Source organism: Chionomys nivalis, chromosome 8, assembly GCF_950005125.1.
Source record: "Chionomys nivalis chromosome 8, mChiNiv1.1, whole genome shotgun sequence".
Taxonomy (NCBI): Eukaryota; Metazoa; Chordata; class Mammalia; order Rodentia; family Cricetidae; genus Chionomys; species Chionomys nivalis.
This window is the reverse complement of record NC_080093.1, coordinates 85,578,681-85,593,750: the sequence shown is the minus strand read 5'-3', so window position 1 is coordinate 85,593,750 and position 15,070 is coordinate 85,578,681. Positions and strand designations below refer to the sequence as shown.

The following is a 15,070-nucleotide window of genomic DNA, read 5'->3' as shown; positions in this document are numbered from 1 at the left end:
TAATGTTCCCAGCTGGGGAAGCCCTTAGCTCAGCTCTGATCAGAGGGCACCAAAGAGGCCTCAGTTCTGCCTCTGAGTTTTCATCTTGGTATATCAAAAAAGGCAGGAGGGAGCTCTCCAAAGCACAGGACTGGGATGGTTCCAGCCATTCTGTCAGAGGCAAGTCAGTTTTTATGCCCGTTTCTTCATATGTAACCTGAATATAAGTAGTCCCATAGAGTAGAGTCAAGGGCTTAACTGTCATAGGAAAAATTATGTGTTCAGACCTCAACAGTCATGGAGGAGCTACTCAAACAGCATTGTGTACTGCATAAGACACTCAAAGAGTGGAGGGGCCTCATGGAAGAGTTTCTCATGGCCAAAGTATTTTAACCTGAGAGAGAAAACACATCCACATTTCTCAGTTTCGCTTCTAGCCCAGGAAGGCAGTGTTAACTTACCCCATTTAATAGATGGAGAAACCAAAGCTCACACTCCATTTGATGGGAAGAGATCAAGTCTTATTCTACTTTGTATTTTTAATGGTGCTGGGGATTGAACTCAGAGCCTCATACATGCTAGTTAAGTTTTCTACCAGGAGCTACACCCCCAGACTGAACCAATGCCATTTCCTGCACTCTATTCTCCATCTTCGTGCCTCTACCACACACACTGAAGAAAATAACACATCAACAAACAAAGCAACAAAATCCTTCAGTAAATTCTCCAAGGCTTGGGTTCTCAGAAGTGTTCCCAGGGAGGCTTCAACATGGATTCATCAGCCTGTGGGTGGGAGGCATGTGGGTGTTTGAAAGAACCCCAGTCACCCCAGCTGGGTGAACCAGTGTAATCTGAAGCTAACAGCTTCTTTATGCGTGCTGTTAAGTGGGCTGTGCAGATTTGGAGCCAGATGTGGCTGCTGAGGACTCTAAAGGACAGGCAGGGTCCTCGCTCAGCAGGGTTGAAAAGACTTGGGTTATGAAAGCGAAGCCTCTTGAAGGCCCATCAGCCCAATCTTGCAGAGCTTACCATAGAGGGGACAGTGGGCTTATTCCCTCCCTCCCCTTCCATGGTCACACCCCTCCCAGTCTTGTTTTTTGCCTGTTTCTGAATGAAACCCAAAGACACAGACTCCTTACCACTCCGTAGGCGATGATGTCCGAGTACATCCTCATCTCTGGGTACACACTGACCAGGTACCACCTGAAGGTTTTGCACTGCAGCTGCTTCCTCAGAGCCTTCCGTGCCGTGATGTCCCCAATGTCAATCCCTGAGTCCTGTACAGGAAGCAGGGCAGAGATGTAGCTCCCGTCAGGCCTGTTCTGTATGTACTTGCTAGGACCCAGTGCCTCCAGCCAAGATTCACAGAGACTTTCTGGTAGAGGGCCCTGTGGGATGTTGTCTTGTGTTTCCCAATGCAGCATTCACCCCATAACTAACCCATTTGGACTCTGAAATTTGAGGTCAGTATTGAAAGGGATTGCTATCAAGTAAAGTAGGGGCCGGAATACTTGACTTTGTGCAGCTAACGCTTAAGACTGGGGCATCAGCTTTGACAAGGGGTCACCAGTAGATACTGCCTTGGGACAGCCTCCATGTTTTCCTAATGGTGTGAGTTTTCATGGGAAACCATTCTTTCTGTACTCAGGGTTATTTATCTGCTTATGATAGAATGAGATAAATACATAGATATACATATTCAGAAATATATATATATATACACACACATATAATAAACAGGAACGTGTGTGTGGTGTATATGTATTAGTCACTGTTTATTATTATAAATATATTATATGTATATATTACTGTTTATTAACTGACTTGCTTTTGTGTTTCAGAGGCTCAGTATGTCTTCACTGTTTTTCCTGACAATTGCATCAAATCCTTTTCATGGCAATAAGCAATGATTAGGAACAATGTGGTCGTGTGTAGACAAAGGCTATTGAGCCTCTGTAGTGAGAAAACAATGAGCACTCCTCTTCCTAACATTTGGTAGAGGTGGCTGATCTTTTTCCTCCAAAATCCATGCCTGCCCAGAACCTCTGAAGAGGATTTTAAGAAGTCTTTAAAGACATACTTAGCTTAGGAATCTCAAGATGACCTCATCTTGAATAGGACAGGCCCCACATTCGTGACTGGTAACTTTGTGTGAGAAAGGAGAGGGAGGTTTGCAAGTCTAGAGACACATGAAGGAGAGGCTACACAGGACACAGTAGACGGAAGTGACAAATCAACAGACTGGGAAAGCCAGGAGCCTCCAGATGTCGGAAGAGACTGAAAATGTGGTTGACCCTCTATAGCCACTGGAGGAAGCATGGCCTGCTAGCACTTGATTTCAATTTCTGGGTTCAAGAGCTATTGAGAAAAAAGTTCTGTTGTCTCAGACAACCAAGTTTGTGGCTAATTTGTTTGGGCAGTCTTAGGAAACAAATCAAAAGCTGACTACCCTGAAAATGACCCAGGACTTCTGCCACAAAGCCACAAAATTCCATGTGGTGCCTCAAAGAAAGGTCACCAACAAAGCATCATACCCCTGGGCAAGGGAAGCAGCAGCTGGGTGGGGTTTTGAACTTTGCTGAAGGAAATACAGATGTTTGCTTCAGGCTGGCTTTCTGGGTATTGACAGGCAAATAGATTTCCAACCAAAGTGGCAAGATGCATGTGCTGGAGGATGCGTGTGCTGGAGGAGGCGTGTCCTGGAGGATATGTGTGCTGGGGAATGCGTGTGCTGGAGAAGGCGCATGCTGGAGGAGGCGTGTGCTGGAGGAGGCGTGTGCTGGAGAAGGCGTGTGCTGGAGGATGTGTGTGCTGGGGGATGCGTGTGCTGGGGGATGTGTGTGCTGGAGGATGCTCTGGCCTCTCACAAGTTTAGGACCAAAAGTGGTAGTGAGGGTACATGTGAAGACGATGACTCTGTTCCGTGCATGCGTGGCCCAGGGGAGGACTCAGTAGGGTAACAGGTAAGAGTTGGCAAAGAACTCATTTGTATGAGTAACAGCACCAATGACAAGAGTTAACATTTATCTAGAGCCTTCTGGGTGCTGAGCCAGTACTGACCAGAGTCTAGATGCCTGTTAACTGATAGGACTTTCCAGGCACCACCTGAGCAGGATTGAAGGGCTTCGGCTCTGAATTTGCAGTGGTTTCTAGAGATGAGAGGGCAAGTAAGTGGGTACAGATGTGCCTGTCCTTGAGTTGTTGGTACTAGGGTGATGATAGCCGGGATGCTCCCAGGAAAACGTGAAGAGCAGGTGGCAGTCACATCTTCTCCTTTGTCAACTATGGAGTGCCTGTTTGCTGTGTGTCAGTTACTGCATAGACAATCAGGAACGCGTCAGAGTCCTGAAAGGGAAGTCTGAGAGACGCAGACAAGCAAACAAACTCCCTGCACACTATGTGAGGCAGGAAAGGAAGCAAAGGGTAAGGGAGAATAGAGTCAAGGCCCTATAATCCAGCTTGGAGTGCTGGGAACCAGGAAGGTGATGCAGGAGCCAGGTGAGCTGAGAAAGAAAGCTTCCTGGAGCCCAATATGCTGGAGGGGAATCTAAAAGATGAACTGAATCCTGGCTCCCTAAGCCATCATCATGTGACTCCGACAGGTCCTGTCACATCCACAGGCTTCCTGACCTGAATCTCTAGGGAAGAGGCCCAGAGGGGGGTATTTTCTCTAAGGTTTCCATGGGATTCTGTTTAGATGAATGACAGCATTGCTTTAGGAGCCGCTGGCCAGGGGTAAAGAGACACAGACGTAGCCAGGCTGACCCACAACCCATTAACAAACGTCAGCAAGGTTCCACTGAGCATTACCACCCACCCTGTCTTATGCTATACACTGTAGTACAAACACGTACATCAAATGTTCTCGGGGAGCCCACAGTTTATCCTGGTTGTTCCCAGCTCTAGATGGACATTGGATTCCTTGAACAAGGTGGGTGGTAAGGGCTCAGTGGAACCTTGCCCTTACGTTGGTACACCATATAGAGTCCCTCATAGATTTTTAAAGAGAGGCAATCGAAAAATCATTTAGAAAGAATAGATTGAAGGGGGAAAGTCTTGAAACAAGGCAATCAGTTGAAGCCCGAATGAGCAGGGCCAGAGCTCAGATGGGACTGGACAGGAAGGCTCTGTGATTGGCAGACTGGGATAAGAAGAGAGGAGGAAGGAAGGGCTGTGAGCAGGATCCAGTCAGGTATCTGGCAGACGGGAGCAGGAACTCAGACAGGCGATTAAGAACAGGAGCTGGTTTATGTGGAAAAAGACAGGCTTATCTGCGGTCAGCCTCAGCCTGAGTGCCAGCCAGGGCTGAAGCAGGAGGTGTCCAGCTGGCTGCCGGAGATGCCAGTCCACAAGCAGGGACTGGAGATATTAATTAGAAAGTTGTCAGCATATGGGTGTTATAATCACATCCAAGAGGAGAGGACATTACTGAGAGAGGCAGTGTAATGAGAGGCTGATGAAGGCTGCATCTCTGGGGAGCATTGAAGCAACAGCAGAGGGTGGATGAACCCCTAAGGGAGAAAGAGGTAACCTCCCGAGGGAGAGAGGCTACCTAAGAGTGTGGAACCCAAGAGCTTGGGGACCACAGAATCTCAAGGGAAAAATTATGTAGGTTAAGAAAGGTTTTTTTTAAACTTTATTTGTTATTCATTTATTTATTTATTTTTGTGTGTACGCACTTAAACATGTGTGGGTGCACACAGAGATCGGAAAAGGTTGTTGGGTCCCCCAGAACTGGTATTACAGGTGTTTGTGGGACACCCAACTTATAACACAGGTGCTTGGATCTAAACTCCAGCCCTCACGAATGCACCATCTCTCCAGTCCCAGGGAGAGTATGTGTAAAAATGTCCAGGAGATTGTGTAGTCAAGAGGCTTGTCCAGGATGACTTTGACAAAGGCGGACTTGACATTGGGATGTGCCTGGAGAAGTGGGTGGCAACAGGAAAATCCTGGTCCTGAAAAAGCTCCAGAGTCTTAAAGGAGGGAATTTGGGAGCTGGAAGTAACAGGGGATGCAAGGAAATGGGGTGCACACATATGCATGTGGTGGGGGGGGAGGGAGAGAGAAGAGAGCTGGTTTGTATGTGTCTGAGTACATGTCATAGGACAACTTCAGGTGTCACTCATTAGACGGCATCTACCTTTTCTGTGAGGCTTTGTTTCTCATCAACCTGGAACTCAACAAGTAAGCTAGGCTGACTGGCCAGCAAGCCCTAGAGATCTGCCAGTCTCTTCTCCGGCACTGGGAAGATTATAAAGATGTGCCGCCACACACAGTTTCCTTTAGTGGGTCCTGTGATTGCAAGGCATGATTTACTAATGGAGCCATCCTCCCAGCCCAATAGAAAATCCACCAGCCTTGCTTCCTCCATCTAAGATTTTCGCCTGGGCATTTTCGCATCTCACCTTGTTCTCCTGCTCTCATTTGGTTAGTGCTAGTCCCTCAGAGGGACCTCAGGCAGACAGTAACTTTCACTAAGTTTTGCTGTAGTAAGGAAGACTGGCAGGCAGCTCTGAGGCTTCGTGGGGCAGAGAGAAGAGGGCGGAGCATGAGCAGGACTCTGGCCCTACAGGAGCCTTAAGAGTATGCTGTTCACTGGAGAGAATACATTTTTAGCATGTAGGGATACCCACGGCGGGGCTCATCATCCTGAGTGGGATACTAAGTTCTAACGCCCACAGCCTCATACGAATCTAGAAGCATAGAGGTTTCCCTGGAAATGCTCTTCCTGCCAGGGATTCGTTAGGGAATCTTACCAACCTCCCCCCTCCCCCGCCAGGGCCTTGGCTCCACCCCACTGATGGTGGGGGGAGGAAATTTAAATCACTTTCTCTTGTGGTGGTGGACCAGGGGTGTAGCCAGTTAGTACAGTGCTTGCCTAGTACGCATGAGGCCCTGGATTCCATCTGGGAAGAGAGCTTGCCTAAAGCTGCTGCTTGAGGCTTCGTCTGCTTTTTAAATAATTCAGCCAGAGCAGCATGGGGTTGGTGGAAGAACAGGGTACAGGGCTTTCCTTGGAACTTTAAACAAAGATCTCGCTGTCAGAGAGAAGTGAGGTCTGAAGATCTGCCAAGGGGAAAGCCCGGGCTTGCGAGCAAGGAGAGAGGCCATGCCGTCAGCCTTGTCACACAGAAGGCAGCATGAGCCAAGAGCCCAGGCAGCCGAGCAGGCGGGCAGGTTTGGAGTGTCGCAGCTGGCATCTGCTGGCTTCTCCCAACTCAGCATTTGAAAGTCGTTTCCACATGTCACACGCCAAGGCGAACAAATCGAGAAGACGAGTATTGGTGCTTCTCTGCAACAATCTTAACACAAGTGACTGGAAGGGCAGAGGAGAGTGGCAGGCAAGGGCGGGGCTCTGGGGAGGTCAGAAATCTCCATGCAATTGTCTTCTCCGATGGAGGATGCCTGTGGGAATGTATCTCATTCACAACCATATGGTTCAAGAAGTCCCACAGATGCATGGGTTTTCCTTATTCTGCTTGGTGTAGAGGCTTGAATCCAGTCTATACAGAGATTCAAGTGTCCCTTGTAATTCCACAGTCATTACTGTTGTATTAATATATTCATAATCCTGAACCATGAGACACCAGGGAAGCTGGGAGTAGGAAGGAAATTTAGAGCCATTGGATCCAACTTCGTTTATATATTTTGAGATAAGATCTAATGTAGCCCAGGCTAGCCTCAAACTCACTACGTAGCCACGGATGACCTTGAACTTTATGATTCTTCTGAGTATTGGGGGTCTCAGGCCAGAGGTGCCATACCTAGTTTTATGCAGAACTGGGGACTGAACCCAGGGCTTCTTGAATACTGGCCAGCACTGTACCAACCCGAGCTACATCCTGCTCTCTAACTTATTTAAAATGAAGCCACTGAAGTTCTGAGAGAACACAGCCCCCTACAAGCATGCTTACAGGAATGGGGGAGAAATGGCCTGGAGACGCTTGTCAGCGTCTTTCCTATGTAGGAAGCATAGGGTTAACAGTCTGACACGGCCAATGAGAGTCTGCATGCCCCTGGGAGAAAAACTGGGTCTAGTGTTTTGTTTCAAAATGTTTTTCTCACCAGTCTTGACATCCAGACCCATCCAGGCTCCCTACCTCCTGGGGTATGTTCCATGCCATGTAGACATGGCTTTTGAATTCATCCATCCAGACTTCGGCGACCCTGAGGGCGTTTCTGCGGACATGAGCAGTGAGGTCCTCTGTGTAGGGCTTGTGGGCTCGCTCGATGTGGGCAATCCTAGAGCAGGGCAGTACTTCCACACTCCCACCACACTGCCACACCTGTGGAGACAAGAGTGTGCCCATCAGTCCCTCTGCACGGCAAGCTGCAGGCCATCATTCAACACGAACTCAGAGAAACACAGCTCTCTCCACCTTCTCTCCCCACACTGTCGAGAGGGAGCGAGCTGAGTCTGATTTCTCTTTCTGCAGTAGGAATATTAAGAAATTAATTCACAGCTTGGTTCTTATTGCCATGAGTTTATTTGAGGAGAATTAATGCACCATCTCCTCCCATCCACGAGCCCCATGTGGCCAGAGAGACCAGACATTTGAGATCAGAGAGCTGAGCTGTCCTTTCCTTATCGCTAGGCTAGCACTCCATCCCACCCCACGACGGCCTCTGTACCACTACCTAGCAGGAATGGACTGCTGGGGACTCCCAGCTCAGAAGTCCATCTTCAAATGGACCTTCAAAGACCTGGACAAAGGTCAATGACAGCTACTGAGAAAGAGCCAGGTGCTTTGACTTCTGTCCCCTCTTCCATGGGCTCCTGAGGGGAAGCACTCCACACTTTTGGTGACAGTGGGAGTTATTTACTCAGCATTCTCAATTGGAAGTGTGGTAGGGAACCTTCCTGTGTTTGACACTTGTCCATTAACAGCAGTAAGTGCTGGTCCAGGACCTGGCAAGATTTAGGTTTATCTAATTGGCTGTGTTGATTAGGAAGTCCTCTTCCCCCTCTGATCAGTGTTACAAGATCTCCATAGCCATGGTTACAGGGAGGAAATCTGATCATTTGTCCCTTAGTATACTATTCAGGGTCAATAAAAGGAGACAAGAATTCCTACTGAGTGACAGCTATGTTCCAGGCCTGAGGTATACATTGGGGGCAGGGTGGGGCTGAGGCGTAGGCAGTTAAACACACTGCTGCCAACTGAGGTTTGCAACCAGTCTGCCTCGGTCCAGCTCTGAGCTCTGCTTCATACTGGCTGTCACCCTGACTCACTGTGCCTATGTTTCTGTCTCCTCGGGGATCATGAAGTACTGGGGAGGATTAAATTGATGACACACAATGCACTGGTACGTTACGAGACCTTGGTCAAACCTGTTCACAACCATACAAATTATACGGAGAAGCCTCAGAGCAGCCTGTGAGGTCTCTGCCGTCATCTCCAACACCAGGTGAGAAACAACTGGAAAAGGCTGATTATCCAAAAGCACACAGATGGTATTTACAATGCAAAGAGATCCCAAAGAAGATGAAGGCAGAGCTGATGCTCCTCACGGGTGACCATGTTTTAAGAGCCGTTGGCATCTCCAGGAATTGACTCTGAGGGCCAGGAGAGGGAACATGACAGTCTCCAGGCTGTGCCCCTTTCTGCTAGGACTCACCTATCCTAGAGACAGTGCAACTTCAGGGCACTTTGCCCTTAGAACCCGTGAATCCTGTGACAGCATTACTGACAACACACAGTAACCAGGGTAAGTTTTTTCCTGCAACTGAAATCCTCGACATATTTTAACAATGCAAAATAGGACATTATTCACTGCCGTGCTCTGGCGGGAGTCCTGCTTCTCAGAGTCAACTTGCCTTTCGCCCTTAAGAGCGTGTGTGCCTGCCATGGTAACCAGAGCCAGGTTGGTGGCACCACTCACCCTCTCCCCACGTTAAATGGTGCTCCCCAGCACAGTGGATAGGATGAGCACACTGAGTCCTCATCCTACACTCAGTTCTTCCTTCATCAGCTAGACTTCAGCACACGCAATGAGGTTTTCCACTCCACCCAGCTTCCTAAACCCAGTGAGTGTCCAGGGACAGGTTCAAAGTCACTTCCCCACCCTCTGCTTTGTGGTCTCATCTCCTCCCCTCCCACCAACTGCTTGTTTAATCATCTCTCTTCTTTCAAAATGCTCTTTATGCCCTCATCAAATTTTCCTTCTGACGTGTACTTCTAAGTGGTCTCATAGTAGATCATGGCTTCCTGGGAAAAGGCGGGACAGTGGCAGCTAGGAGCCGAACACCACATTTAATCGCACAGCTTTGGTGTCCGTGAGAATGAGATTCCGAATTTGACCTCTGCTAGAAACTGCCGTGTACCTTGGCAGGTTGTATGCCCTCCTGAAGCCCCATTCCGCCCAGCAAGGGAGGGTGATGATGCAGCATGGGAGGTGCTCAGCCCTGCGCCTGCTGTGTCATGGAGACCACGTGGAAGGTGACGGAGGAAGGAAAGGATTCAGGCACGAGGGCAGGGCATCTCAGGCAGTGTTCGTCCTGCCATGGTACCACAGGAATGGTGCCTCTGGACCTAACTCTGGCCTCATCAAGTCACATAGTAGTTCCTGGAACTCTTAGTCTGTGCCTTTGTTTTATGATCGTTATTAAGATTGCTGTCATTTGACTTATTCTGCAATTCACGTTTGATGAGTAAATTGGCTGCCGAGATCAGGTGACCACACCAGCAGAGAATGATGCTCCTCAGAGACTGGGAGCCCTTGCTTACTCAGGGGACCCACAGTCTCTTCCCTTATGCTGAGCCTGTCCATGGAGGGAGGTGTGGCCTGTGAGCTCTTGGCAGCATCTGGTCTTTTGAGTAGAGGTGTAGATTTGGCCTGTATACACATAAACTTTTGGACCCTGCCAATGACACTGAAGTCAATTAGAAAAGGCTTGCGCTTATCTATTCCTGGGCGACACGTGGCTCTGCGGACCCAAGAGAACCTCTGAAGTCTTATTCACCAATGACCTTAGAGTTCCTCTCTGGGATGCTCAGCAGTGTTAGGAAAAAAAAATCACGTGTGTTCAAGCTATGCGATGTCAGGAAGCTTCCATGGGGGTTGGGGGCAGGCAGAGGATGAGTAAATGGGAGAGCTGTCCTTGGCACAGGAAATACCTAATGCCCAATGGCAGGTCACAAGTCAGTTAGAGGACATGCACAGAAAAGATTGGTTCATAGAGGCAGGGCCACTGGAGAAAAGGTGAGTTTCAGGGGTGGGGAATCCATGAAGAGAGGGGAGGAGAGGTGTGTACCAAGGGAGTGGCGGAGAGGAAAAAAGACCAAGAGGTCACAGGCAACAGGCAAGCAAGAGTCACATTAAGGTGAGGGTGTGCAATAAGTCTACAGATACTGGGGACATTAGGCAACAAGCCAACCCCAGGCTGGGTCCCTTCTTCTCTGTTGGCCATTGAGAAAAATGATCCTAGACCACACACCAAGCCCCTTCCAGCCTCTGCCTTCACAACCCTGCTAACCCGTCTGCCTAGAATAATTGCTGGCCAACTTGACATTTCTTTGACCCACCATTACTAGGTTAGACCATCTCGGGATACCCTTAGTGTCCACATCCCTAAATAAAACATTCATATTTTGGTATATGTACTTATTCTTTAAATATTTGTCTTTAAGAATTGGACTGTAACCACTAGAAAAGCAAGGATATGTCTGTGTGTTTTCCCCTGTATGTGCCAGACCTGTTTCTTGGTATTCAACAACTGTTATCTGAATAAGTGAATTTGAGGGTCCTGGGCTTTCACTGACTACAGGGACACAGTTTTAACTAGCTTGGCTATGCCTCCGGAGGAGCTACTGGCCCTGATCTCCAGAGGTGACCAAGAGCCCATGGCAGAGTGTGAACAACAGTGTCACAGGAAAAAGCCCTCACTGCCAGCCCTTCCTAGAAAACCCTGATCTTGTTACCAGCTCTGCAAAGGCTTCAGGTTTCAGTGTGGGGCTGCAAAGAAGCCCAGGTTTCTAGAGGCTGGTGGGAAAGGGCACAGATCCTGACCCTGCTGCATATAAGCCACTGAGTTCTACTTGTCTATGCTTGCCAGTTGCTCTTTTACTGGGAATAATGGTTACCTGGGGGATTTAAGGGAAATTCAATATGAATACCGCTCACCAGCAAAGCCAGCCCTGCTGAGGGGGCTCAGGAAGAGTTTGGTCTCTTTCTCTCTCCGAGACTGGTGCAAAGGGTGAGGTCTGCGCCGCTTCCATAATCAACATTCCTGTGCTAATCGTTACTTACCAAGCTATCACATGGGGGTTGACAAACTCCGTGACTCTTTAGATCCCTTCCCCTTCCATTCTTACTTTGAGAAGTCTCATACCTCAAATGATGCCTGGGTCTTGAGATACAACTCACAGAGCCACAGCCTGAGTCACAGTTGGGAGACACTGAGGCGGGACAACAAGATGGTTTCATGTGCTTTTATGTTCAATCCATTTGCTTTCATGTCATCTGTTGAGAAGGATTCTCTCTCTCTCTCTCTCCCTCTCTCTCTCGCTCTCTCCTTCCCTCTCTCTCTCTCTCTCTCTCTCTCTCTCTCTCTCTCTCTCATGTGTGTGTGTGCGCACACATGTGTCTGTTTTGTTTATGTCTCTTTGTGTGTATTAGCATGTATATAGGAATATGCATGTGTGTACATCTGTGTATGTAGGTATGTATGTGTGTGTGCATATGAGTGCCTTTGTGCCAGTGTATATGTGCAGGTGCACGCATGTGTGTGTGTCTATGTGTGGGATCATGTGTTTATATGAATGTACATAGATGTCAGAAATCAACCAAGGTACTGTTCCTCAGGCACTGTCCACCTTGTTTTATGACATACAGTCTATCACTGAGACTTTGGGCTCACTGGTTATCCTAAGGTGGGATGACAAGCACGCGCCACCACACATATTTTTTAAGCCTGGGTTCTGGAGATTAAACTCAGGTCCTCAAGTTCAAAATACAAGCACTTTACTGACTGAGCTATTTATTGTCTCAGCCCCAGTCTATTGAGGGTCATGAGGCTCTCTCCACAGAAAGAACAATGTATTAGTTGTACTAACAATGGGTAAGGTAGATTAGTGAGTAGTGACATTCCCAGCCTTGCACCTTATAACCATGGCCCCTTCGGTTGGTGTCTCCTTGTGACACTAATGAGTTCTTATTTCTTGGAACAACGTCGCTCCAGTTCTCCCAGCCCATAAAACTTCTTTCCCTACTCTCCATCCATCCAGAGCCAGCCTGGCTCCATTCTTCCAAACTCTTTGAACATAAGAGTAACATCACTCACGCGGTCCTGATTTCTTGGCTGAAGTGGCTAATCTTTTCATACGCAGCTGTCTCACTAGCTTGGCCATGAATATCAGAGACAACAGTGGAAAGCCCAAACTGGGAAGGATGGGAAGAAGATGAGGAAATTAATGCAGTCAGGGCTAAGGCCTGAGAAGGGTATGGGAGGACCAGAGACCCAATTTGAGACTGACTTAGGGGTCAGAGATGCAGGTAAGCAGAAATATGGACAAGACAGACATGGCCCTCTCTTTCAGGGTGTCCTTCAACTTTGTACCACAGGTATCTTGTTGTGGAATATTAGTTTATCCATGTAAAAATGTGTCACATTTGTTTACAGAATATTTCTTTAATTATGTAAAGATGTGTTGAATTTGTTTACCTTGCCTGCCTGAGGCATCTGATTGGTCTAATAAAAAGCTGAATGGGCAATAGTTAGGAAGGAGGTACAGGCAGGACGTCTGGGCAGAGAGAATAAGCAGAGGAGGAATCTAGGCTCGACAGAGAATGAGGAAGAAAGAAAAGGAGATGACAGTGAGACACCAGGGCCAGCCAGATGAGAGTGGAGGAAGCAGGAAGGTAGGACATACAGAATAAAAGAAAGGTAAGAAGCCCCAAGGTAAAATACAGATGGATGGAAACAGGTTAAGTGAGGTTAGAAGAGCTAGTGGAACGTAGGAAGTTAAGACCTACCAGGCCAAGAGGAGCCACCTGGAGTCTGCCTGGGGCTGTCAGGGATTCTGATATTGCTTAGTCAATGAGGGGTGACCACGCAATGTCAGCAGATTGGATTGCCTGGGTGCTGAGAGTGTATATAAGGCTTTCCCCATTGCTGAACAGATGATTCTGCTGGATCTCTTTCACCAGACTCCCAGAGTCTATGTCACTGATGCCTTCTCCCCCTCTCCCCCAAGGAAGACATTAGGGCCCAGCAACGGTGGGATGAGCCTAAGCTAAGGGCAAGCATTCATAATTAATGATAAGTCTCTGTGTCTTTATTTGGGAGCTGGTTGGTGCCAAAGAAAATGCCAACTACAGTATTTCACTATCCTTACTCAGTCACAGCCCTGCAGGGGTAAAAAATAAGGAAATGGAGGCTATATCTGAGCAAGGCTAAAGATCAGTAAGCCAAGATCAGGTGCATGAGGCAGAGGAGGAGTCTAGATAAAGACAGCGTAAGTGCAGAAATACCCTCTGTCCAAAAGTCTACAGAATTTGAAAATCTTCAGTTTCTAGACAAAATCACTCTCCCTAACCAGACTCCCAGGATCCCTTAGAGTACACTTCTATTCCCTGAAAACGCCATCTCCCACTCTACAGCCGGTTCTCTACACTAGCTTCTCTCAGTTCCCGAGGTAGACCATGTTCATGGATCCCTGTCCTCACCTTTTTCCCTGGAACTGCTTCTTTTCTGTGAGTATATAACACATCTCTGAAATTCTCATCTACCTCCCCCGGACACCCTAATGTTGGCTAAATGACCTTTCCAGGAACATTCCTTATACTTTCTCTTAGGCAGATATAACTCTGAGGACACAGAGAGAAATAGAGATGGGGGAGGGAGGGGAGAGAAAGAGGAAGAGCGAGAAACAGAGAGAAGACTGGCCCTGTGTACAGTTTAAATGCACACTATATAAACATCGGCATACCTCCTGTCTTCAGAAACAATGCTTCCTTGGCAACCTCTTAGAAAATTACCCAAAGGTAACCCAGTATCCTGATGTTGGGTGATAATTTTCTTACCATTAAATTAACCCACACATTGCTGTTTTTGGACACTACATAAACAGAACCGCTGCATGTGCCCTTTTCTTCTTAGTTCACTTATTTTTCTCACCCCAGCATCCCATTCTATAAATACACACTGGTTTATTTATGCATTCTCCTCCTGTTGGTCGGCAGGATTGTTTCCAGTGTTGTGGGTAGTTCCTGGGAACACTCTTATACATAGCTCCCAGGGCTCGAGTGGGCACCACTCTGTGCATTTTGCCACAGCAGCGTGTCTCCAGTACAAGTGAGGTACACAGTCAACTTGCCCATGGGAAGGAGGGGCTGTTTCAAATGATGCCTTTTGATCTCTCTCCCACCAGCATAAATGAGATGCATGTTGTTTCGTGTCCTTACCAACTTTTTCATTTAAGGGTTTATTTTTAAGTGTGTGTGTGTGTGTGTGTGTGTGCGCGCGCGCGTGCACATGCATGCATGTGTGAATGAGTGTAGATGCTTTGCCTGTGGAGGTCATAAGAGGGCATTGGGTCCCCAGGGGCTGGAGTTGCAGGTGGCAGATGGTTGTAAGACACCTGACATGGGTGCTGGGAAACAAACTTCAGTTCTCTGCATGGGTATTTAGTGCTCTTAACTACTGAGCTTTCTACCCAGCCCCCTTGTCACCATTTGACATCAGTGACATGGGTAGAAATTCTCTCCACAGTTTTCCTTCGCTGTTTCGCCTGACTGTTAGTGAGATGGTAGGTTTTGTTTGTTTTCCTTTCCTGTCATTAACCCACAATGGCCCACTCTAGGAGAAGACTCACCTTTGCCTTACTCCAAGGCCCATGCAGAGCCAGGCATGTGGGAGACACTCAATTAACAGTTTCTCTATTCATGAAGGATCAAAGTTGGGCTTCGTTCCTTCTTACTCTGTGAGCTTCATTGGCACTGCCCTAGGTTTCCGAGGGCAGATATTTAAAGCAGAGGGGAGCTGTTGTGGAAATTTACTCAGTCCTTAGGGTGTGGTCCGAGGGTCTATGTGGGGACTGATAAGCTGGAAGAAGGAGCAAGCCCACTCTCTTGCTCTGGCTCTTGC

General features: G+C 47.9%; 1 protein-coding gene across 1 annotated transcript in view; it reads right to left on the bottom strand.

Moving 5' to 3' along the window:
• Window positions 1–15,070, bottom strand: part of Galnt18 (polypeptide N-acetylgalactosaminyltransferase 18) — a 327,380-nt gene that overhangs the window by 51,538 nt on the left and 260,772 nt on the right. Inside the window, exons 7-8 of the mRNA XM_057778042.1 lie at window positions 7,083–7,268; window positions 1,119–1,256 (exon numbers count right to left, since the gene is read on the bottom strand). Coding sequence (XP_057634025.1) covers window positions 1,119–1,256; window positions 7,083–7,268 — 324 coding nt within the window. The remainder of the gene's footprint in view (window positions 1–1,118; window positions 1,257–7,082; window positions 7,269–15,070) is intronic.